The following is a 27,420-nucleotide window of genomic DNA, read 5'->3' on the forward strand; positions in this document are numbered from 1 at the left end:
ACGGAATATCCGCGGATGTGTTACTACTATCTAATTTCACAGATAGTTTGTTTCTGTGTTGTTTCTAAAAATGTTGATACAATATAAATATAAAGTATTTGCTCTGGCTCTTGTTTTTAATTATTTTGTTCCGTTATTATGCTTGTTGTTGTCATCTGTTGACGTTGTACAAGCAGAATGTTGAATGTCGAACCCTGTTGTGGTATTTGTCCCGCCCCTCCTCCACTGTGATTGGACGGCTGGGTAAAAAGTGATGAGCGTTGCGTTTTACCCAAAGTTGAACATTCTTCAACTCTCAGCGACCGGTATAAAACGCCGAGCGCTCAGTGCTTCAGCGTGAAATAGAAGCTCAGCGCCTCGTTACTCTCCTGGCGGTTGAAAAACGTGGCGCTCCCATTGAAAACTATTGGAAAAAAACACCTTACTGTGTGTCCAATCGCTGAGCTTTAGGAAGCCTCCGGATGGAGCTGAAGTTCAGTAATGGTAACTGCGTTTTGTTTCCGACATGCGCTGTGAGCGGTAGACCAATCACAACAGACTGGGCCATCTGGCCAATCAGAGCAGAGTAGCTCTCGGAAAGGAGGGATTTAGAGAGATTGATTCATCCATCGAGTCATTTGAGAATTATTGAAAAATTTGGTGATGTTCAATGTATATTATGAGAAAATTCAAGTGTTTTTTTTACCTTTGATGCATGTAAACCTGTTGTAGGAGACTCCGAAACAAAATTAGGAACCTTTAAAATAGCATAATAGAGGCACTTAAAATCCATATATAGCAAACTTTCCCCAAAAGTATAGTTACTGAAATCAGACTACCATGACCCAATTGTTCAGTTTCTTTTAAATAACTGCTGCCTTGAAAGGCAATTAAATTGTCATCAGAAAGCTCATTTTCTGATTCATACTTCTCAGAGCGATGAATGAGTTTATTAGTCGTGCCAGAGTCTCAAATGTGAGACCGTGTGCTGATTGCGGCTGTATGATCACTTTCAGAGTTTCTCTGCTCATGTAGGCGTTTCACTCGCCGTTTATTGAACGATCTTTACAATGATCACACAAGACCACTGCCTCTTACTCCCCTCTGTGTGTGTGAGAGAGAGAGAGAGAGAGAGAGAGAGAGAGAGAGAGAGAGAGAGAGAGAGAGAGAGAGAGAGAGAGAGAGAGAGAGAGAGAGAGAGGAATTGGTCATGGTGTTGATAATGGGAGCACCATTCTGCCTCTCTATTGCTATTTAGACAGAGCCATTACTGTAATGCACCACCCAATAGGGAATAAAAGAGAAGCAATTTCTCTTTCTTTATCTCACTCTCCTCTCTTCTCCTGAATAATAAAAAGCCCAGGCATTCAGGCTGGAGTCTCACTAACTCGGTTTGAGAGTTTAGTGTCCTTCTCACCTTACTACCACCAACAGAATATTCAGACCACTTTCAAATTAAGAGGTCACATTATAAGGCTTGTTTCTAAACACTGGATTCCACTGTAAAGATCGACTCGTTCAGGGCCAAAGCTCAACACAAAATCAAAATGGACCCTGTTTGCTTTTTTTAATTCATGTTCCTAAATGTATTTTTCAAAGTTGTTAATAAAACAAACATTATTGGAGTATGTTTTACAAGAAAATACTAGTTCAGTCTTTCTATTTTAAAATTTCACGTTTAAATACATGTTTTGCGCCATTTCTTTGTAATTATTTGTACATTTTACTTGCAATTTCTGAGTGAAACAACATTTATTCCAGTGTACTCTTATACTGAAAGATTTATCCATGCACTATTTTAGAAAATAACCTGTTTAGTGCAAGCTGTGATCACTGAATGCAACTAGCATGCAAACACAGGAGTTTATGTTGACTTTTGTTCTTGATATTAAACAGTTTTTTGAACAGTAGCGTTAAAAAGAGTTCACCTTGTCTGTACAAACATGTTGTCTATTTCTCTTGTGCATCTGCAGCACAGGTATTGAGCATATTAACACGTACTCTGATCAAATTCTTTTTCGCAGACATGAAGAGAGATGGTAACTGGAGGTAAGCCGTGCATCCATAATTAATGAGAATAAATGGCTGGGCTGTTGTTTCTCGATCGATGTTGAGATGCTTAGGGACCGAGGGCAGGAGGCTGACTTCCTGGATGCTGTCAGTTTATTTCACTTCATGCTGGTTCCATATGGGCAGTTCTGTGAGGGAAGTGGCATGTTTATTGGCATTATGCTGTGTAACAGGAAATTTATCTGATTCTTGGTCTGCTGTTATTGTGTATTTTGTGTTTCGCTTCCCTGTCAGATGGAGAAATCGCAGCTCTTAAATTAGCACCTAATATTAAAGGGGTGGTATAAAGCCCTATTCACAAGATGTAAAATGAGTCTTTGATGTCCCCAGAATGTGTATGTGAAGTTTTAGCTCAAAATACCCAACAGATATTTTAATATAGTATGTTAAAATTGTCACTTTTTGAGGATGAGCATAAACACACCGTTTTGTGTCTGTTCCTTTAAATGCAAATGAGCTGCTGCTTCCGGCACAGAGGGCGGAGCTTCAACAGCTTGTGTCCTTTTACCTCACACAGACATGCACTGAAAATTTCAAAACCTTTTAGCCTTTTATGTTCAAACCGGAGTCAGATGATGATGGAGAGACTCAAGAAGAAGTGACAACATGTAGAAGCAACAGATTTCAGACATTTCTGAAAGGTTAGTTGATGAATTTATGTTGCTGATGTGGAGTTAAGTATCTTCTAGTCATTAATTAGCATATTCTGTCATGATAATCTATAAATTGTGTTCCGGGGGCGGGGTTTATGTAAATTCTAGGGTTGGTGATGTCACTGACCCGGGAGGAATGTGGTGTAGTCTCTATCAGCCGTTTGTTGTAGTCCTTAAAAAGCTATTTCTGTAAAAGAAAATATCTCGCTTTGCTTTGAACTTTGAGGGTTGTAACTTTGCAGATGTTGTTTATGCTCAAACAGCAACATTACACACTAACTAAAGTTAGAAAAGTTAAATCATAATCAACCATCCCCTTTAAGTGTGTCTCACAACTTATCAACCCTGACATGCAGAATAGACACACGAACCACGGCTCAGCTGATCATCTGGTTTCAGAGCTGTTGATGCTCATTAATCCTGGGAACTGTCAGCAAGCAGATTAACGCTGTCCTCGCTCCAGGCGGAGGGATTTGGGTGGTATGTTTGTGGTCGGCTGCTTGGCCTGTGCGCTGCAAACATGCAGGCCTGCTATACATAATTAGAATGCGTTCTTGGATGATTCTTAAATTATGGAAATTTTAGTTGTGTTTCAGCTATGCCATCAGATCCTGATAAATGTATGAAACATCCGATCATGCTCTGTAGGTTTCTGCCACTGTGTGTGATAATAATTGGAGAACACTTTTAATTAGGCCTAGGCTTAGACTTAATGAGCATTCACACCAAAAACGATAACTAAAAGGATAACGATAATGACATCTATATTAGCGTCCACGATATCGATATCGTTTTGTTTATTTAAAGCGCACACTGCAGTTTTGGAATCTGACACTCTAAATGCTCAAGCAGGATGCTTTAAAGCAGGATGGATTCTGATTGGCTGCCAGTGTTTTTATCGTTTATCAGCTGGGGGAAAAAAATCTGAAAGTGATTACAACAATATCATTCCTCTGTGACGTTAATGTTATCGTTGTGGTGTGTGGACTTATATTTACACTGATTTTTAGAACTAGATCTTTATTGTTATTGTTATAGTTGTCGTCCTTGGTGTGAACGGTCCTTTAATCTTGAGATCTTCAGACCGTCACCATGCTCTCCTGTCACCTCTCATTTCTATCATGAGAGATAGAACTAAAATTTCATGGAAAAACTCATTTCTCTGTATTTTTTTTTACACAAATACCAAAATATATGATTTTTCTTGTATTGTTATAAATGTGTGTATTTTTAAATTCAAGAATATTAAAGTTTTTATTTTATTTTATTTTTATTCTCAGGATGAAGTATTGTAGTTATAAAGATTGGATTTTCCTGATTTTAGCTCTCTTTATGTTTTATACTTTTACTAGAAAAAAAGGAAGGTTTATTAAATCCTGAACCGGGAATTGAGATTAAGAGAAAAATTATAGATAATCGGGACAAAAATGCATCATTGCATTGATTTTCCGTTAGTGTAGTGGTATCAGACATAAATACACAAGGGAGCTAAAGTTACTTTTGAATATCTGCTATTAAGCCAAATGTATTATTCTGCAAATGTGTTATATTGCTTCTCCCTGACAGTAATTAAGCTTGAATAAAAACAACTGACCATAGAAGAAGATATTTATCCAGTGCTTACTATATGTAGTATACTTTTATATGTGTTTCATTATAAATTGTTGTTTGCAGCACTATGCAAATCATGCTTGTGTACCTTGAAGCGTGTGGTAGATATTTCTTATTACGCACCTGACTCCTAATTACCTGGGGTGTTTCCAATCGACACCCAAGCGTCTACACTCGACATTTAATAATCTTTATACTCTAGCACTGCGTCTACAGTCGACAACTGGCTTCGAGTCGGACGACGTCGCGTCCCTTTTCCTATAACACTATCAAAGTGTCTAAGCTTCCCTTGCTAACTTGCTGCGCAGCATTAACTAGACAGACTCCAGACAATGCCTTCGAATATGCTTTAATCACGACAAATTTCAGAGAGAATCCCACCAGCAAAAAGAATACAACAGTTTTTATAGAATAGGAGCATTGCAAAAATGACATGAAACATTACATCATTTCCCTACAATTTGATTGGTTCTTCATATGCAAACCCTTCTGTTACTAGGTAGAAGCAACTTAGATCTTAAATCATTAAAAAAATGGAAAAGGTTAGAAGTTCAGTTGATTACTTAATATGTCATGAGACTATTCTAGACTGTTATATTTTTGATATTGTCTAGCCAGCATCTCAGGATTTTCCACTGGCTTCGACACAAACTTCAGAGTACATTTTGTTCAAGTGGTAGAGTGTTAGTCCTAAAGGAGAAGTAAGGTTAGATGTTAGAATTATGACAGTTTACTATTTTATTTATTAAAAAATCCATCACAAGCGTTTGCGTTGACATGCCGTACTTGCATACAGTATGTTTAGGGCCTTTATGGGTTAAGCAGGTTCAGTCTCAGAAGAGAGGCTAATGTGCTTTGATCCAGTTGCATTAGGTTTTGTCCATATACAAATATTCATTTAATCAAATGCTGGTGTTTTGGGGTCTTTTTTAAACTTTTTATGATTAAATTATGAGATTGTAATGATGTATTTATATGCAATAGACCAAAGCTTCTGTTAGAAATGTTTTGCTTCATGCATGAGTGTTTTTTTTTTTTTTTTTTTTATCATGCATGAACTCCTGTTTACATGCAATTTTTCTATGTAGTGGTTTCTTAAAATAACATATAAATTGTCTAGTTGATAAGTTTTTTTGAGTTACAGTCCATAAGGAGCAATAGAATCAACTCAAACTCAAAGTGGATGCCATTTATGGGGAGAGAATGGGGAAAGATGGGATTAAACAGGGATTCTGGGACAGAAGTTGTGTTTTTTGTACACCTGTGATTGGCAGATTACATGAAAAGAAACCTCAGTGTCCTGTGTTTTGGTAAGGCAGAGTGAGGGCAGAAACTGTGCGAGCCAGATTGCTTTGCGCTGCCTCAAGAACACACATGAAAGTCAACACGGTAAATATTGCAGGAGGCCAGCATGCTAGCGGGCACAAAAAGCATTGTGTGACTGTGAGTCTATAATGCCTGTCTTGTGTGAAACATCCAGGGTCGGAGGTCAGCAGGCAGGGTGACTGTCTGATAAATCAGTCATGAGATGAGGTTTGACCTCAGGTGTTTCAGGGGAGTCTGACGGATATACCGAACCAATCATCTTGAAGTGTGAATAAGATTGCGATTTGGTTGTAAGTTATCATGCGCCATCAGTGTGTCTGGGTTGCATAACTATATTTTAAGGACAAAACTGTCCACAGAAGCTTAATTTGGCAAACCTCCAATCTCAAGTGTAGATAGATAGATAGATAGATAGATAGATAGATAGATAGATAGATAGATAGATAGATAGATAGATAGATAGATAGATAGATAGATAGATAGATAGATAGATAGATAGATAGATAGATAGATGTATTTGTGTTTTGTGGAAAGTTGCCATAAACCTCATGTGAAGTCAGATAATCTGTTGGCCGACTATTTTCTGAGAGAGAGAGCGAGAGAATTAGAGAAAGAGAAAATGACAAGGTCTCCTGGACAGGAACTGGTGCCGAGACAGCTCCTGCCAAAGAAAAGATGAAGACATTGTCTCCAGCGAAGGCGGCAGTTTGCATTATGCATATGTATCCAGAGACAGAGGTAAACAAAGCAGGCAGTGCACGTTATGATATATCTGTTGTTCCCTGCGGCGCGCTGGATGGCTGGAATCTTTAATTACGTTCCCGTCAGCGCTCTGTTCCTCTACAGGCACGCCATCCTTTCACCAGGGGATGGCGGTGGACAGGGAGCTCAATTTGTTTGGGTTGCCATGGCTCGTATTCTGTCAGAGCATTTAATTATGCTTTTGATACATCCTCAGAGATGAAGCTCTCATGGCTTATAAACAGTTTATCGTTATCTCAAATACAGCCAAGCGGAGAGCTTAGGCATTAGGGGAAATAGAATTCTCTCATATTGCCTGTATTTATTGTTTCTCACCTTGAGGGACGTGACCCAATGCACATGGAGGAACATTACTTGTACTGTCCTGGAGGTCTTGCTCAAGGCAGGGTTCAGACACTGTGAAAAGATCTGCTTTTGTTCCAACGCTCCAAGATTTATTGCTGAGTGAGTGCTCCTTCATAACTCAAGAGACTTGAAGGAATACATCACCCTAGGATGTCATTCCAAACACATGCTATTTGTGATACACTGTTATTTTAGTCTCATTGAGATAGTATTACAGTTTTATATTTTAGTATTTTGCTGTGGTCATATAGTTTTTTTAATGTCTATATAAATGTATTAATTATTATTTTAGTTGCAGTTATTTTACTACATCACGTTAAACCAAATGAAAATCTGAAATAAAGCTTCTTTTTTTTTTTGTTAAATAATAAAAATGTTTTTTTTTTTTATGTTTTTAGTTGTAGTTTTAGTTAACTGTGAAAAAAGTAGTTCTTATCCAAAATGTTCAAGCTTCTGTTTTCCATTCAAATAAAGATTGAGATTTATATTGTCAAGATCCCAAAAAATTGACTATCCCAAACCTAGTCCATATGAGTTGTCCACTAAATCTCTGTCATCCTGAAGTCTTAGCTTTGTTTGAGAGACCGACTGAAATCGAAGTACTTGTCCATTTATAATTTTCCCCACAGACACAACTCTCAAATCTCAGTTGCTCTGCGTTTGCTATCAGAGTGGAGGAAATACAAATACATTTTTTTATACGAAATATACATTTTCGATCAATTATCATCAATTAAATGACACTAATAAACCTTTATACATGTTCTAAAAGAAAATTAATGTGGATGTTATAGCTCATGATTTGGTCTTGGAAGATTTTGTTGAGAAATGTTTGAGTTTGTAATGAGACTTATGATTTTTGATTGCAAAATTTGGTATTTTTTCACATCTGAGTTTGAGACAAACTCTTTGTTTTATCGTATTACCGTCTAGTGCAAACAATTGATCTTTTACTTTAATGCTTCTCTCTCTTTCTCCCGCAGGCATGCCCAGTTTCATTAAGACTCCTGAAGATCAGACAGGGATTTCAGGAGGCGTGGCGTCCTTCGTGTGCCAGGCGGTCGGGGAGCCCAAACCACGAATCACCTGGATGAAGAAGGGCAAGAAAGTCAGCTCACAGCGCTTTGAGGTGGGTTTGAAATAATGAGATGTGTCTTGTTTGTGCATGCGCTCTGATCAGATGTGATGTCGAGCATCATATGGGAAATCTACCTGCTTTCTGCCAGCTGTACTTTTTACCGGAAACACTAAATCAGATGCAACAAAGATCTTACCATTTCTTCCCACCAGTGGCTTCAAGGCATCCCATATAATACAGCAGCACTCTTTGATTAAGATCATGTGAGAGAGGTTTTCAGCTTTTATCATGACCTGCTCCGGGCTCTAGAGAACATCAGGGAAGTGTCGAGTGTTTCTTTGGGTTCATACAGCAGTGCTGAAATCTGTACAGCTGAGATTATGCTGATCTGACCGACACATAGGGTTGGGAATCAAAAATCGATTCCAATTCAGGAATCGAATACTTGAGGTCAGGAACCGGATACTTGTAATAAAATTACAATTTCGATTCCCTCTTATCGATTCCTTTGTGAGCATTTCTATGACTTTAAACGACTCGCGCGCTGTTCCCTATGCTGCGCACACACCCAAAACGCGCTCGCCGAAAATGTGATTTTAAACCATTCAAGCGCATCCAAAATGTGCGCACAGAAAAAGTGATTTTAATGTGATTTTTAACCATTCAAGCACGAGACGACTGGCACACTGTTTTTTTTCGGTATTTTTTTTTTTTTTTTTTTGCAGGCATGTGTAACTATATTGGATCCGTTGAGCCTAATATTCCTGCTGCCGTCTCTATAATAACACTAATCATACAAAAGACAAAGAGAAAATTCACTTATTCTTGACTGAATAACCTTTTTTACTTTATTTGTAATGCATATTTTATTTATAAAGTGCAGTGTTATTTTACATTTGATTACAGTTTATGTTCCTGAATACCTGAAAATACCTTGAAACACTGTTTATTTCAGTCGTATCTTTGTTCATTTGCATCTATTTGTTGCGATTGCTAATTTTTTATTTGTTCTTTTTTAATTACTGTGTGTTTAATAATGCTCGAAATCTATATTAGTTAGGCTAGTTGTTTTTCAATGTTATTTTTAATCCACAGGCAAAAACGTTCCTTGCGTAAGTGTTCTTTAGCCTGTTGATTTTTGTTTATGATATTCAGCTACAATTAAATGCAATAAGACTAAATGTGAATGATATCTAAGTTTTATTTTTTACCTTATTGGAATCGAAATTAGGAACCGATAAGCAGAATTGACATCGGTTTTGTTTCAATTCAAAGATACCCAACCCTACCGACACAAGTGTCACATTGATATAATGTGCCGTGAGCTCAAATTATGTATGTATGTGGTCTGCAAGTACTGCAGGCTTGATCCCAGGTTAAAAACTATGGTCACTGAGATGGCAGGGAGATGTATTTTTAATTTGACGGCAAGGCCAAAAAAATGCTGACGGCAAAAAAGAGAAATGCAGCACTTATTTTTGGACTGGAAAATTAAAGGGGCTGTACGAGAGAGATTAAATTCTGCTAAACGTAGCTACTCCGCTAAACTGTCCCCATTACTTCAACCACTCTCAAAAACTAAAACATGTCAGAAAACATGTTGAGACTGCAAACTCACAACTAAGCTAAAAATGCATTTGACTGTTACATATTCAGCAGTGGTATTTAACCATAACCATTGTCTCACCAGTAACCACACTTACACCAGGTTACTCCAGGTGGATTGTACCTGTGATAACTGCACTCCGAAACTGATCACATCTTTATATTCATGTTGTGAGTGCAAGCCAACACCATTGCCCCGATTCCACCCCAGACACAAGCAGATCTCTCTATTCTGGCCTGAAACGGGCCAAAGAGAGGCTCATCTGGACCTGATGCTACTGCTGATGAGTGTATTGTGGCCTCTGTTTGGCCCCGGACAGTCAGATGTGACGTTTTTGGAGGAGTGAGCAGAGGAGGTCTGACAGGTCACCCTGCTCTCCGGCCAGCAGTAGAGAGCTCATCCTTCACTGTCCTGGCACTGATGCAGTCTTTGTCTCGGCTGGCAGATCCAGCAGCTGTACAGGTGGCAGTACAGGTGGCACAGGTCTGACGTGGACACTTTAGGGTGAGCGGATCTTGGACGGTCACCTGTCCTGCTGGTATGCCTAAAACATTTCTGGCCATGGCTAAAATACTAACTCTGTTCCAAATCCTAGTGAGCTGCCAACATGAGCCGCATTCATAATCATCTTTAATTAATGAATTAATAATAATTAATTAATTGTCTAAATATTAAGTGCAGTGACTAATATACTATAACTGTTCCAAAATCTAGTGAGCTGCCAACATAAGAAGTATCCACAATCATCTGAAAAATAATCAGACTTAATCATCATCATCGTAATAAATAATAAGTCCTAATAGACGCATTCACAACACAAAAGCTGTTCCAAATTAGGCAGCATGAGAAATCAAGATAAATTGATATATACTTAAAATTACTTTAATTCCAGAAAGCATTTATAAATATAATTCAATTTAATTAAACATTTTTATTATATTACTATATTTAGCTTAACAACATGCTAAATCAAGACTACTGAAATCAATTATGAAAAACTATTTGCTAGGGTTTGCCTATGTAGACACATTTGAGGTGTCAGTTGAGATCAAGGCAGCTCACTATGTGTTGGAACAGAGCCATAGAGTCTGGCACCTCAAGTGGACTAGACCATTTATTTTAATTAAGCTGCAAAAATGGCTCTAAAATCATTATAATTATGATCCCACACCTATAAGCAAATGAACAGCTCGTGTTTACGCATCAGTGCCCATTCAGCAATTCTGCCCGTCCTGAACGAGAAGCACTCCTCATTATATCATTTTATATATAAGTCTTTAAGTTACAGTCACAAAAACAGGAAAATTATCATGAGAAACCGTGAATGTTTTTGACTCTTAAATAAAATTATAAAAAGAGAAGAAGAAATTGATACTACAGAACAAAAATACAAGGCAAAAATACACTATTCTATTGTGAAAGCTGATAAGCTCAAACTGAAGTATTTCATTCCAGGAAATGTTGCGTTTGTTTTCAACATCAGTATAGACAGGACGGGGCTCCAGCAGGGGTGCTCAGGTTGATCTCAATTTGGCAGTCGACCTAAAAACAGAGAGAGTCTGACGGCAACGCAGGCATGAGGGCTCCCTGAGACGACCCTCCTCACACTGTCAGCTGAGCTGATTGAGCGTGAACGAGACGGGGTCTGACAGCGCCGGCATCTCGCTTACTTTATCTCTCTGCATCTCACACACCCAGTGCTGTACATTTACACTACATGAGCTGAAACATCACTTTCATATGTGACGACAAAACCAGTTACATGGGTACATTTTTTTAAATTGAGATTTATACATCACATTAAAGCAGAATAAATAAGCTTTCCATTGATGTGTGGTTTGTTATGATAGGACACTATCATATACAACTATTTGAAAATCTGGAATCTGAGGGTGCAAAAAAATCAAAACATTGAGAAAATCGGCTTTAAAGTTGTCCATTTATGTTCGCGACTTTACTGCATTCACTCATAAAAATAAATGTTTTATATATTTACGGTACACTGTAAAAAAAAAAACCCGTAAAAAAACGGTAATTTTCTGGCAGCTGGGGCGCCAGAAAATTCCTGTTAAAAAACGGAAAAATACTGTAAAAAAATGGTCTTTCTTCCCGTTGTTTTTACGGAAAAAAACTGTATATTTAACATTGGATTTCGGTAATATGATATAATGTTAATTTACCATCCTATTGAAGTATTAATATCTGTTTTTTACACTGATAACCACCAATCACAGCAGTGATGAGAGTTACATGATCAATCAAAGCTCAACATAAGCAGTTCTTCCACAAGAGAGTTAATAATAATATATATAGAAGCTGCACAGTGTCATTCACACAAACATTAAACACCATCATGGTAACACATGAAATTTTAAAAATGCAATAAACATTAATTTAACAACATTAAATGTAACATAAACCCCTAATGTACATAACTGATTAGAAAAAACGAAGAAAACTATGAAGAAACAAACATAGTTATTTCAACAAAAATACATCAAATGTGAAGTGTCACAGGGAATTGTGGGAATGTCAATTTACGGTTTTTCACTGTAAATGATACAATGAGTTGTTTTTTCACTTTCAAAAACTGTAAATTTAACGGTATGTTACAGTAAAATTACATTAAATGTACCGTTAGATCTATCACAGTTATTTACCGTATATAGTACGGAAACTTTCTGTTAACCAATTAACAGTTTTTCACTGTAGCATTTTTACAGTCTTTTACCGTTAAAATCACGATCATTTTTTACAGTGTAGGAAATTTACAAAATGTCTTCATGGATCATGATCTTTACTTAATATTCTAATGAATTTTGGCATAAAAGAAAAATCAATAATTTTGACCCATACCCATGTTGACTATTGCCACAAATAATACCCGTGCTACTTATGACTGGTTTTGTGATCCAGGGTCACATATAAGAGTGAGTGAGTTTGTTTCCAGCTGGGTTTATCACTTTTTGGATCTCAAGACATTTTGGCTGGTTATTGCTATTTCTGTCATGATTTTGATAGTAAGCGCAAAGAAATGACAGTTTTACCATCATGTTGTTTCAACCCTGAATTTGTTTTTATATTCCATGGACCACAAAATGAGAATGTTTTTGTCCATGCAAGAAAACTGGATGATAATTTATACTGTCAAGCTTCAAAACTACAAAGATATAGATATAGTATACATATATTATACGTTATACTATATCTACAAGTATATTATAAAAGCCATGCAGTAACTTGCAGTACATTTATTTATGCATTTAGTTATTCATTCATGCATAAATTTTTGGGTAAACCATTACTTTAACTGGTATATATTCTAATTTAATGCAAACTGGACCTTTAGAAGAGTGTGTTAATACATATAACCTTGCAATATCATTTTAGACAACTGAGTGTTAATGTGTTTATACATGCAGATCAGTGGGCATGTCTGATTGTCTATTTGAAGAACAACCTTTGATTTTTGATGCTGGAAATATCTAACATCATGTGTACGTCTCTGTGTGTGTGTCAGGTAGTGGAGTTTGATGACGGCTCAGGCTCTGTGCTGCGGATCCAGCCATTACGAACACATCGAGATGAGGCCATTTATGAGTGCACGGCTACCAACAGCGTCGGAGAAATTAACACTAGCGCTAAACTTACTGTATTAGAAGGTAAGAATACACTCTCTCCCTTTCTCTCTCTCTCTCTCTCTCTCTCTCTCTCTCTCTTTCTCAAACAGCATATTACTGTCCTAGCACGTCACGATGATGTCCAACTACAGTTATTTTATCTCAATTCATTGCATGCATTGTGCAATTAGGAATGGTGCAGATGTGAAATTAAAGAAACGCTGGCTGGTGACTGGCTGTATTTTTGATTCCTCTCACACTCAGATAATTACCATTCTGAGAACATGGCAAACAGGAATTGAGCTGAAGTTAGATTCAGCAGGTGGTCTGACTGACTGGAGCAGGGGTGGGTGGGTCATGCAAAGAGCTTTTCATGGTCGTTTCCTTTTACCTTTGAGGTTCCATACGTGATCACTGTTAGCCTTGGCAAATATTCACTTTGTTTAATGAAGTTACCCTGTTGCACAGCGGGAAGATCTGATTAAAGTCAACATCAAAACTGATGCTGTTTACTTTTCTTAATACACATTCCTGCTCTTATTGCTCATTATTCATCAGCACATGTTATTCCAAAGAAGAAAAACTAATAACTTGCAACCTCCAAAACAACATTCCTTCTCATCTGATGCCACCTAGGAGATGCTCTGAGGATGAACTTGAACTTTAGCCTCCACGTCGGGTTCAAAAAGCCCCCACAATCCACTGCAAAGTCACATTCAGCTCTGATTCTGCTTTTAAACACCCACTTTATACCATCCTGTCCAGTTAAATATCCAGTTTCCCATGCAAATATTCATCACTATGGAAATAAAATAGTTTTGAATGCGATTTAATGTTGACTGAGGAAAACGGAAAGAGAGATGAAAGGATATATATTGTGGTGGGGATTTTTTTTGCAGGTTACATCTTTACACCAGTAGGTGGTGATAAGTGACACATTTTATTGAGTCAATTAATAATTTATCCTTCTGATTTGTTCAAAACATGAATGCATCAAGTGACTGGCTGCATCAAAAATGCCATACTTCCTTACTATAATAGTAGGCGAACAACAGTATGTGAGGAGTAGTATGTCCGAAATTAGAGTACTAAAAAAAAACAGTAGGTGAAATGTACCCGGAGGACTCACTACTTAATTTGAGATTCTTAAGTGTGTATCTGATGGACACTTTACCGTCCCATTAGGCCAGGTAGAGAATTTGTGAGTGGCAATGAGGGACACAACTGACGCTGGTGGGTCACATGACAATGACAACATGATGGATTTAGTATGTCCCGATTATGTATTGTTTATTATTTATTATATATTATTAATATTTATTAATTACTTATATAAAATAAATACCTACTCAGAGAGTATGCGATATCGAATGCTGCCACTGTCTTTGTATGTCATTTAAATCATTCACTCAACTGATTTATTCAAAACACTGTTTCATTTAGGAATTATGAGTGACAAGTCATTTAACTGATTCATTCAAAACACTCATTCATTCAGGACTGAATCAAATGGCTCTCTATATAAGTGAGTCATTTGAATCATTTACTCAACTGATTCATTCAAAACACTCGTTCATTTAACTAATTTGTTCAAAAACGCTGATTCCTTCAGGAATGACTTTCAATAGTGACAATAGTCTTTCAATGAGTGAGTCATTGAATCATTTACTTAACTAATTTGTTCAAACAACACTGATTCAATCAGGAACAAAACACCACTTATGGTGTGTTGCCTTGCCACTTAATCTGTGACTTTGGTTGAAACTATTTTCAATGTCAGTGCAAAAAAATGGTCTGGCATTAATATGCATTACATCTAAGTAACTCAATATTAACTTCTTGAACTGTTGCTTAAAAGCAGTACTACACTGTTGGTCTGAATATTAGCTGCTTCTTGTGTCTATGACCTAAAATGGGCTGATATTCAAAACAAGCAGTCTTGCTCTTGTGATTTTGCTTAAATATATTTTCCCAAAAAACTCTTGAAAAACCTTCTTCTCACATGCTGACTGAGAGAAACTGTAAAAAGTTCAGCCAAACCAGGCGTTTTGTTCTCAGTGGTTTGTTATTGTTATTCTGCTGATGGTTATGAAGCTTATCAGCCCTCCATCTCACAGGACTGTGAGGGAAAGAAACACACACACTCTTCCACGGGATTGGAACATGTGCAGCGTTCTGATAGCTGCCTCTGTTCTCGGTAAGCCTTGCTGTGGTTCCTCTGCTCAAAGCAAAGAGTTGTGTGTGTGTGTGTGTACAGTATGTGTGTTTGTGTTTAAAGATGCAAGTTCATTTGAGGGCACATTTGAGTAGATTACCTGTGCCTGCAGCTCTGATAGTGTGTTTTTTCCATGCCTGGCCCTCTGACCCTGTGGTAGATTACAGCACGCAGACACACACACACACACACACACAGATAGGCGATATGTGTTATGTGAGTGTGCCGTACACTGCAGCTGGATTCATGTTCAAACATGAGGAATATGGAGGTGCTGATACTACATGAAGATAAATCTCAGACTCTGTTCTTAGACAAAGAGGCGATGCGGCTGCTTGCTTTAGTCCACGGTTACAGCTCACTGAAATTCAACATCCTCGTGTAAAGGCGGTTCTAGTCATAGCACGACACCACAGGGTATAAATCAGGGTGTTTGTCTTTTTGTAATATATCTGCGTACTAATCTGGGGAGTTCAGTTAGAGGGAAGAAAATTGTGGGTTTATATGATGCCAACTGTGTTTGAAACTGGGCCACGCTCTCTCATGCTTTCGATCCAAAGTGTGTTTAAATGTGCGTTCTGAGCCACGAATCAGCATGTGGGCTGAACCTGTGCAGGATTTATTAGGTCTGTAGGTTAGGTGTTATGTCTGTGATATCATTACCCTGGTAATCCAAAGTTCTCGCGAGAGCACAAGTTGAATTTGCTCAGCGAGTTACTCTGGTGTCGAGTAATGATGCTCATTAAATATGCCCCTCTATCTGAGCTGCACCAATCACATCGGGTTATCTGATATAGACGGGCCAGAGGCGAGATGACGACAGCGCTGCGACGTCGAAGTCATTAGTAAACATTGCAAGATGGCTATGGATGAACACCAGTTGTTTGAAACGGCTTTGGCCGCTACAATGAAAGATTTAGACTTTTTCTCTAAAAGAGGAACAGAAGACGCCGCTCGAATCGTTCCTTTGCAAGAAGGGGCGTTTTTGCTGTTTTGCCGACCGGATACGGCAAGAGTCTAATCGACCAGTTAGCTCCGCTGGTAGCTAAGCGTATGGGGCTTATTGTTGTGATTGGTCGTAGTGTTATCCAATTGCGTGCAGTGAGATTTTCAAATGCATGCTTGGTGCCGCCCCTCGAGCTGGCCGATTTTCATTAGTCGATGCCAGACCATTAATCTTTCAGATTTAGGTCTGGATTTCCAGGCTATGATATCATTGTAGTCGGAGCAACATTTCTCACCCGTCCTTTGGTTTACATCAGTGTTCTCCATAGACTAGCCGATTTTCTTGGCTGGTTATTACCAAAATCATTTTCACAAATTTGAGCAGTGTGTATTGACAATTACACCGTGGAACACATGGTACTAATCAAGCATGAAGATAAAGCACAACATGACAGTAAGAATAAATCAGCACTAATTATGTTGCTTCTGTTGAGGGTTTATTCGTTTATGTTTTACTGTTTAGTCAAGTTGTGTAATCAAGTCTTCTCTTCTTTGAGCCAGTTCTGTTTACATCTCATCTCCCCTTTCGCTCATTTTGTTTGTTTTCTCATCTCATCTCTACGCTATTCTTTTCCCTGTTATATTATTAAATATCATCATTCCGTCTTGTCTAATCTCATCTGTGCTCATATGTTCTTATCTTTCTCCTCTATTCTTCCTTTCTCTTTTCTCTAATCATCTTGCCTCTACTTTCCTCTTTTCTGAGCCTGTTCTGGTGTCATTTAATCTCGTCTCATCTCAGCTCTGCTCATTTGTGCTATAGCTAATGATGTCACCTGAAAGCCAAAAATAAACTCTAGAAGCTGAGCATTTCAGTGAAATCCTTTGGGGGAGACTGAGTTCAAGAACTGCAAGGCCTTTTCAAGATGTCCTGAAAATACAGCATGCACTAAATGCTCCACCATACAGGAATGGGAAAACTCCTCTAGGTATCTTTTCCCAGAATGACATGAAGTGTCAACTGGAGCGACATAAAAATGCAACTTATAAGGGACATAAATGTAAAACCTCCCCTGACAGAAATCCAATATATAGCATCACTTTCTGTGCATGCAAATAGATGAGGGGATTCAGATAGGTAATTTTATCCCATAGACATTTGCAAATGTTTTTTTCCCACAAAAGTAGTTCGTTATCGGCAAACATTCTCAGTAGACTGACGCCATGTGTTTATTTCTCTCTGCTGCTCGCCGGCTTACATCTTGAAGCTGTTAGAAAGGCCTTTCCAAAGATCAGCTAATGCGTTTAACAGGGCAGTGGGCAGAAATTACAACATGCCATTTCCGTTTTGGCATTTCACACACACAGAATTGCTGATCCATGACATAGGTTTAGTTTCCAGTGGTTGGCAGGGGCCCAGTCCCCCACTGAGCTGAGTTACACTTTAGCAAAATATCAATTACTCAGCTCTCCATCAGTGGTGTACTGCAGCAGGGTAAACACACACCTACTTCCTCAGCATCACTGGGCTACCTGCCATACACACCTGCAGGAGACATTTAACACTACGAGCACCTGAATTCACCATCACATCACTGCATATGTGTGTGTGTGTGTGTGTGTGTGTGAGCATATCTGACTGAGGTTTGGTAAAAGGTGTGCAGTCTGTCTATCTATCCATCCATCCATTGTTCTATCCATTACATTTACATTTACATTTATTCATTTTAGCTGACGCTTTTATCCAAAGCGACTTACAATTGCTATATATGTCAGAGGTCGCACGCCTCTGGAGCAACTAGGGGTTAAGTGTCTTGCTCAGGGACACATTGGTGTCTCACAGTGGATTCGAACCCAGGTCTCTCACACCAAAGGCATGTGTCTTATCCATTGCGCCACACCACCCCTTTAGAGACGGATGGATTACTCATTACTCCATTACCATTACTCCATCCATCCATCCATCGTTCTGTCTGTCCATCCACCCATCCATCGTTCTGTCTGTATCCATCCATCCATCATCCATTGTTCTGTCTGTCTGTCTATCCATCCATCCACCCGTCTGTCCATCCATCCATCGTTCTGTCTGCCTATCCATCCATCCATTGTTCTGTCTGTCTATCTATCTATCTATCTATCCATCCATCCATCCATTCATCCATCTGTCTATCCATCCATCCGTCTGTCTATCCATCCATCGTTCTGCCTGCCTATCCATCCATCCATCCATCTGTCTATCCATCCATCCACCCGTCTGTCCATCCATCCATCGTTCTGTCTGCCTATCCATCCATCCATCCGTCTGTCTATCCATCCATCGTTCTGTCAATCCATCCATCCATTGTTCTTTCTGTCTATCCATCCATCCATCCGTCTGTCCATCCATCCATCGTTCTGTCTGTCTATCTATCCATCCATCCATCCATCAATCATCCATCCATCATCCATCCATTGTTCTGCCATCCATCCATCCATCCGTCTGTCCATCCATCCATCGTTCTGTCTGTCCATCCATCTATCCATCCATCCGTCTGTCTATCCATCCATTGTTCTGTCAATCCATCCATCCATCCATCCATAAATCCATCCATCCATCCATTGTTCTTTGTCTATCCATCCATCCATCCGTCTGTCCATCCATCCATCGTTCTGTCTGTCTATCTATCCATCCATCCATCCATCCATCATCCATCCATTGTTCTGCCTGTCTATCCATCCATCCATCCGTCTGTCCATCCATCCATCGTTCTGTCTGTCTATCTATCCATCCATCCATCCATCCATCATCCATCCATTGTTCTACCTGTCTATCCATCCATCCATCCGTCTGTCTATCCATCCATCGTTGTCTATCCATCCATCCATCCGTCTGTCCATCCATCCATCGTTCTGTCTGTCCATCCATCCATAAATCCATCGTTCTGTCAATCCATCCATAAATCCATCCATCCATCCATTGTTTTTTCTGTCTATCCATCCATCCATCCGTCTGTCCATCCATCCATCGTTCTGTCTGTCTATCTATCCATCCATCCATCCATCCATCATCCATCCATTGTTCTGCCTGTCTATCCATCCATCCATCCGTCTGTCCATCCATCCATCGTTCTGTCTGTCTATCTATCCATCCATCCATCCATCCATCATCCATCCATTGTTCTGCCTGTCTATCCATCCATCCATCCGTCTGTCCATCCATCCATCGTTCTGTCTGTCTATCTATCCATCCATCCATCCATCCATCATCCATCCATTGTTCTGCCTGTCTATCCATCCATCCATCCATCTGTCTATCCATCCATTGTTCTGTCTGTCCATCCATCCATCCATTGTTCTGTCTGTCTATCCATCCATCCATCCATCCATTCGTCTGTCCATCCATCCATCGTTCTGTCTATCCATCTATTCATCCATCCATCCATCCATCCATCCATCCATTGTTCTGTCTGTCTATCCATCCATCCATCCGTCTGTCTATCCATCCATCGTTCTGTCTATCCATCCATCCATCGTTCTGTCCATCCATCCATCCATTGTTCTGTCTGTCTATCCATCCATCCATCCGTCTGTCTATCCATCCATCGTTCTGTCCATCCATCCATCCATCCATCCATCGTTCTGTCCATCCTTCCATCCATCCATCTGAAATCACTCTTGTTAAATCCACACTACAGACACATTATAAGCCCACTCCTGCAGAGAAAGAAAGAGCCAGACGAGGAGAACAGACAGAAGGTGCACCTGATGCTGGAGGGAAGAGTGTGTGACTGATGTCTGTGAAGAGAATGTGCAGCGTGATGAAATATGAATGATGAAGAACACTCACCAGCTCTGTTTGAGGAGGATCTACAGTCTTAATCACATGCATAAACACACATGCACACGCTGCTGTTGCACTTAGTGAAGAATATGCATAAATGATCAGCATTACATTTGAATGAGCACAGCTAAATACAGCCCTTTATAAATCTGTTCATCTGCTTCTAATGTTCTCTTTCCAGCTGTTTACAACCCTTAAAGTAGCGGGTTGTGTGTGTATGTGTGTATATATATATATATATATATATATATATATATATATATATATATATATATATATATAAAATATAGTCTACCATGAGACTGCATGATTACAATCATCATATACTGGTGTAATCCAAGGCAGTAAAAGGTACTTCATAGTGAATTTTTAAGAAGCCAAAAACATGGTACAGACATGTAACTCAAGCTGTTATGGCTCATTAATTCAGTTGTTTATTTGTTTGTTTTCTTTGAAGTTCAGAATGTCACACTAACCTTCATTGCGTTCTCATTAAACTGCCGTACTGAATCTGTGTCTTCCGAGCCTCTGTAATCTCTCTGTTAGTGTGGATGTTGTTTGATCCAGATGAGAGGCACAGAAATGTAGAATGTTTGAAATCTTTTCCTCTAAGCATTTCGATTCTCTTCTCCACCTTAAATTGATCTGAGACTAGCTGTTGAATAATTGACACTGGAGGAGATACAACAGAGGAACGCGTCTCATTTCAATTGATGTTGGGACTAAATATACAGGGCAAATGTGTGCTGAAGCTTAGAGATAGCAATTTATTTTTACTCATTTTCTGCACATATCATGTATTATTGAAATGAAAGAATTTGCATGTTATAATTTTCTTTGGATGAAGTGCTATGCATGCTCTTTCAAGCAGTCTTCCTCAGAAACATCACGTTTAAAGCTGCATAAAAGCATGAACTTTCCAACTGAGCATTTGCATGAAAGGGATAGTTCACCCAAAAATTACAATTCTGCATGTCATCATTTACTCACCCTCAAGTCTGAATGACTTTCAAACACAAAAGATTTTTTTAATTAAGTTTTATTAAGTTTTTATTTTAAAGATGTTTGTATAGTTTTTAGTTTTAGTTGATTTAGTTTTAGTTATTTTAGTACTTTAAATTAAAATGAGAAATGTTGCATTGGCAACTAGCTGAAGTTAAAATTGCTTATTTTCTTTATATTTTATTTTATTTCAAGTAATGAAAAGGTTTTGGGGGGGTTTTAGTTAGCGATAATAACCCTGGTTCCTCAGAAGAAATAAAGCCATACAGGTTTGAAACAATGACAAAATAGAATATGTGAAAGAGGGTGTAGATATTATTAAGATATTTATGATTAATCATTATGTTTCCTAATGGATTTCCTTATGGCAGTGACGATTGGCCCTGGATTTAATTCATGTTTTATTGGATCATAAATTCTAGTTAAAATCTTATTGCTTGTGAACATGACATGCTTCTTAAATGGTTACCAATTTAATATGTCTTGTTAATCTGTGAGACTTACGACAGACGTTAATGATGGTGAATTGAATCCGCATTATAGGCATATGTGTGTGTATCTATGACGGGTTATTCTTCATCAGGTTTTAGGCCGTCAAAGCACTTGGCCCCTGAGAAGGCATTTCAGTTGTATTTACATTGGTTAGTCATTTCAAATGCAGTGTTAAGCATCATCAGCCATGGTCATAAATGAAGAAAGAGCTTGAATTTTGGTTTAATTTCCCTGAGGATGTGTGAGGTATGACCTCATATCACAGACTGCGGCTCGGCTGTCTTACGGTGTCACTGAATGCTGAAAGAGATCCTTCGAAATCCTTCAGACTGCTTTTCACAGTAGAAACTGCTTTCCTTCAAACAGGTACTGTCTCATGTGTGTTCAGACTCTCAGACCAGAGCGTTATGAATCTCACGAAAACATGTTCTGGTCATATTAAATCACGCAATCAAAATACAAAAGTAAAAAACTAGGGTTGTGCCGGTAAACTTGACAACCGCACCACCGCAGTGGCTGAGTAGCACCGGCGGTGGTCCACCAAAACACATTTTTTGTATGTGAATGCTGTTTTACATAAATATTATGACACAAAACTTTGTTTACAAAAGAAATTAAATGTCACATCGCAGCCATGGAAACGTTTGGATTCATGACGAATGAGAGAGTTGTGCGTGAGGCCATAAATTTAAGCTTTGTCGGCTTTGAATTCTGGTTTGCGATCTGGCCACCTGATTATCAGCGAATATAACAATATTCCATTAGTTATTCCATATAGAAAGCTTGAATTGTCTACTTTTCAACAAAACAATTCAAAACGAAAAGAAACCGACTAGCCTACTCTCTGCTTATGTAGGCTAATCCGTATGAAGTGTGCATTTCTCTCTATAGGTGCGTTCACTGCGAAGATGACGAGTCAGCACCGTCAACTTCATCTTTGCAGCCGACACTGACAAAGAAAACACTAGTTTATTAATAACAATAAAAATGTCTCCTTGCTATATTTGACATATTCATAATCATTGCTTTTGCCGATTCTTTGTGACAGCTGTTAAGTGCGCGTCACCCTCCGTTTACATGAACGCGTCACCACCGCATCAGCACCGAAAACATGGAGTTTATTTTAGAGAATAATCGCACAACCTATTCGATATTCTATAATTAAATCAACTAATCAAATATTCAAAAATCGTGACTCATCCCTGCATGGAATCTCTTGGTTCTTTTCCCAAATCTTCACTCACGTCTCACACGTTTTCGAAGGAGATTATAAACGTTTCTTCCTTGGTTCGCTTTTAATTAGGCCTATTATATTCGTATTCTTTACTGTGGTAAAGTAGAAAAACGCTGTAGGACAGATGGCCCACATTTTTACTTGTATGTCAAATTCTTTTTAACACAGTTTGTGCTTGTTATTAGACATGGTAAGGCGCATCAAGTTTATTTGTAAAGCACATTTCACACGCTTAAATAATATATTTAAATAATTAATAATAATATTTAAATAGATTTAACTATTATATTATTTAAGTTACCAATATTTACTGATATTTATTTCAATGACGAAATTGCTCAAATAAACACTACCTTTTTTTTCATTTCAAAACAACCCATATTTCAATGAAATGAAGCCTATTCTTAAATGTGACCCAGACATGTTCTCGACAGGTTCTGTGAGATTCCAGACCCATTAGATGTAATTTTGCACTCAGCTCTATGTTCTGCTCTGATTATTTTCTCTGTAGTAAATGTTTATGCTGAAGGTGAAAAGTAGGCCGGTTCATGATTATTTACAAATCCTGTGTGTCTTGCTCTTAGTTTTTGGTATCTTTTATTCTAGGTCATTCTGCATGGCTGGACCGTATATTGATGTGATCATCCTTTGCTCTTCTGGAACCCTTGTTTCAGTCCTTTGAGCAAATAATAAAGTAGAAATGGAAGTTCAAAGACACAGAGATATGAAAGGAGTACAAGACTGAGAGGGCATTGGTTCATTTCTTAGTGACACAGCAGTGTGTGAAGTAACCACAACAGGAGCAGTAATTTGCCCTGCTGGGGTGGAATCGTTCTGGCAGAGAAGCACTTTATTACTGAGGCAGTTAGCCATGTACTCGTTCAATTGTTAAACTGTATAACTAAGATGGAATAGACTAGAAATGGACCATGTCCTGGCCGCATGACCGGTAAACTAACTACCTCATTACCTGCAGTGAGATATAAACAGCAAAAAGCCTAACATGTTAGGATTACTGTAGTTGCACAGCGAATAACACCTGCATTCTGACGAACCGCACATTTCCAAGACATTGTCTCTGCAGTATCTTAACAAAAGCTAAGCTACGGACATCCTTAGAAAGCTTGAAAGATTTCCACTTCAACGGTACGGCCGTCATTCACACCTTGTGCATGTAATTTTGGCTGCTTTTCACACATTTAAATCCACAAAATAGCACAGAAATGTGACTCTAAGGACCTCTAGTTTTGCATTGAGAATTTTAAAGTCCCCTGTAGTCAATAATTGCATCCCTTAAAACTCATAAAAAAAAATCTTCATGCCTTAAAATAGCTTGAATTTAACTCTACACCCTTGCCTCATTTAGTATATGTGGTTCTATGAATATGCAAATGAGCCCCGCCTCCACTCACTCACAGCAGCTCAGAGATCCACTCGTTGACGATCACACGTTGATCTGATTGGTTACAAGGTAGCTTGTGACGTCAGAAACACCAGCGATATCAAACCGTGATTTTGAGTCTGTCTTTGGTCTAATGCAGTTTTAAGGAGAAAATACTCAGCAATGGTGTCGACTTTTGAATTTACACATGGTTTGTCTTAAAGCATATTAAAAACACCACATAGACACATAAACAACACTAAAAGCTGGATTTTCACCACAGGGGGGACTTAAGGAATTTCTTAGTATGAGAAACCCACATTCCTTTGTGTTAATGGCTGAAATACGAGATGGCATTTAAACCGTTGTACATGTAGCATGTAATTTTCGCATGCCAGAAGAGTATGTCTGTTTCAGAGGCGCCAGTGTGGTGCCATGGTGGAGTCCTGACCTCTGACCTGTCCGCGTGTACTGTTCAGTAGATTAAAGAGGAGAAATCTAAACCTTGAGCTGAATCCATGTTTATTTCAACATCAGAAACATCCATGAGACCCATTGGGCCCTATTTTAACGATCTAAGCGCATGGTCTAAAGCGCACGGCGCAAGTTCACTTAGGGCGTCCGAATCCACTTTTGCTAGTTTAACGATGGGAAAAATGGTTGGCACACCAGGCGCATGGTCTAAAAGGGTTGTCACTATTCTTTTAATGAGTAATGGGTGTGTTTTGGGATTTACGTGCGTTAAACCAATCAGAGTCTCATCTACGGGACAAGCCGGATTCCACCATAATAATCTTTTACATTGTAATCCTTTTATTTTAAATATTTGGCATGTGTGTGTGCTGCTGTGCATCCCTGTGTGTGTATAAGCAGAGTGTACGCGCGCTGTGAACCCGCCTATAGGCGCACATTACTAACGCGCTCATTAAATAACAAAAAAAATGTTGCCTCAAAATAGCAACGCACCAACAATGCGCCAGAACACACCTCGTTTTCAGACCAGCAGCCCATGGGCGCACAAATGGGTGCAAATGCATTTGCTATTCAAGCAGGACGTGAAAATGAAAACTGCGTCGGACTGAAACTAGCAAAAAACACTTGCGTCGCGCTTGGCGCTGCATTGCTCCGGGTGTAAGATAGGGCCCATTGTCTTATTCACGTAATGTCAGGCAAGAGTCCACAAAGCTGTTAGAAACATAAAGTCACTAGACTGGGGGATCTGTAGAATTTTGTGAATGATAGTTTAAATGATCGATGCCCATGATTTGCGCACGCGCACGCGCGCACACACACACACACACACACACACATTATATATACAGTATACAGTGTGTGTACAAAAACAGACAAAAACTCTGAAACAGACAAAGAAAAGTGTATTTGATTACCTGGTTACTGTAGGGAGATACTGTTACTGGAGCAACTGTAAAAACACATCAAGGCTTTCATACATACATCACACACTACAGCACTGCCCACTTCTCATGAGCACGAAGTGAAGGTAACTCTATAGGATCCCTTTGAAATTCCACAGGCTTTTACACAGACTTATATCTTATACAACCCTCTACAACGCGAGTAAATCACTCGCATATGCGACTAGATCTTCACTCTGGGCGACTAAATAATAAGAAACAAAGAGTTCCTTTGGAATTATTCAGCTTTTAAGAACAAGCAGAAGATATGCCGGGTTCTCCGATAGTGGGCGGAGCTAATGCGCAAACAGCGATCTCATTGGCTGGCGCTCATTCCCTTTTTTGATTTCAGCAAATCAGTTTGAGTGAACGCTGATTACGTGATTAATATTCATGAACCCAGCAGCTCATCAATGCGTTGTCTATTGTTATAAGTAGTAGAATTAGTAAAAGTATAATAGTATTATTATCTTTTAATAATAATTACTATTATCTATTACTATTACTATTGTCCTAAGTTCAGTTAAAATGACAAATATGCATTCATTCATTAGTTCTACTAAAGTTCTGACATTAAATAGTGCTTGTCACAGTGTATCCACGAAGACTAAATATCAAGAGAACATGAATGGGACTGTAAACCAAACGAGGAATAATGAACTAATTAACAAGGGACAGATGAATGAGACGAATCAAAGAAACACATGGGTGTAAGCTAACAGAAGGTGAACACAAAGACAAAACATAACTCTGACAGCTTGGTTATCATGATATGATAATATATAATGCTTGATTGACTAATGATAAGAGTGTGCGTTTAGAAATTTAAAAAGATGTGCCATTTTACAAAGATAAGCTGATTTGGTGCACTTGGTGCATTTATATATATATATATATATATAAATGCACCAAGTGCACCAAATCATATATAAAATATATATATATTATTTTTTTATTTTTTTTATTATTTTTTTTATATATATATATATATATAATAAAATAGTATATCAGTCTGGCGAGTGAAAAAAAAAATGTACTAGCCAATGGCGATTCCATTGCCAAGGTGTGTGTGGAGTGTTGCTTATTGGTGTCCTATGCTAATTTGCACTGTAGAGAGGGTGTTAACCATGGCCTCGGGTACATGGAGACATTGCAGAACAAGTGTACTGGGTAACATTGGGTGTTATATAAGGAGCAAATGAGAAGCATGCAGCTAAGCATTCTGGGTAGTTAGCGCTGCACGTCGCCTCTAAACCTCATCATTAGACTGTGTGTTGCCGTCAGCCCTGAGGCTTACTTTATCTCTCTCTCTCTTTCTCTCTCATTGCTCGATTCTTTCTGCTCTTCTGCACTCTGTTCAAGGATGCATACCTGCAGACGTGCTTCGTCTCGCTCACTTATTAACCTGTTACATAAAAAAAATAACATCCTGGCAAAATATTTTTCTGCAGCTAATGCTCTGCAACAGTTCTGCAAGTGGAAAGGAAGAAGAATCTGTGTTTACTTTCATTGCTGACGTTAAGCTGCTTTAAGAGCGAAGTGATTATATTTCTTTCTTGATTATCCTTTCTAATGGATGTGTCATTTTTTTCAAGGTGTATTTTAAGTATTGGCCAATCTATTGTGCAGTTATATAATGTTTAATAGATGTGGTTTTGTCCTGTCTTAAGGCGTGCCACATGAGATCCAATGTGCTTGGAGTTTCAGACACATTTGTATGCGGCAGCTATTAGCCAAGAGAAACTGCAGTTTATCTTACAGCAAACAGGCCATACGCACACACACACACACACACACACACACACACACACACACACACACACACGCACACAGCTCCGCAGGGATGCCAGAGCCTGATAAAGAAGT

The 27,420-nt window shown here is 38.6% G+C and overlaps 1 protein-coding gene across 5 annotated transcripts in view; it reads left to right on the forward strand.

The window, feature by feature from the left end:
- Positions 1 to 27,420, forward strand: part of ptprfa (protein tyrosine phosphatase receptor type Fa) — a 232,051-nt gene that overhangs the window by 84,886 nt on the left and 119,745 nt on the right. For all 5 annotated transcript variants that reach the window (XM_084425208.1, XM_084425210.1, XM_084425212.1 and 2 more), the window contains exons 3-4: positions 7,730 to 7,875; positions 12,951 to 13,092. In XM_084425208.1, coding sequence (XP_084281334.1) covers positions 7,730 to 7,875; positions 12,951 to 13,092 — 288 coding nt within the window. The remainder of the gene's footprint in view (positions 1 to 7,729; positions 7,876 to 12,950; positions 13,093 to 27,420) is intronic.

The sequence above is a fragment of the Rutilus rutilus genome (assembly GCF_951802725.1).
Source record: "Rutilus rutilus genome assembly, chromosome: 12".
Classification (NCBI taxonomy): domain Eukaryota; kingdom Metazoa; phylum Chordata; class Actinopteri; order Cypriniformes; family Leuciscidae; genus Rutilus; species Rutilus rutilus.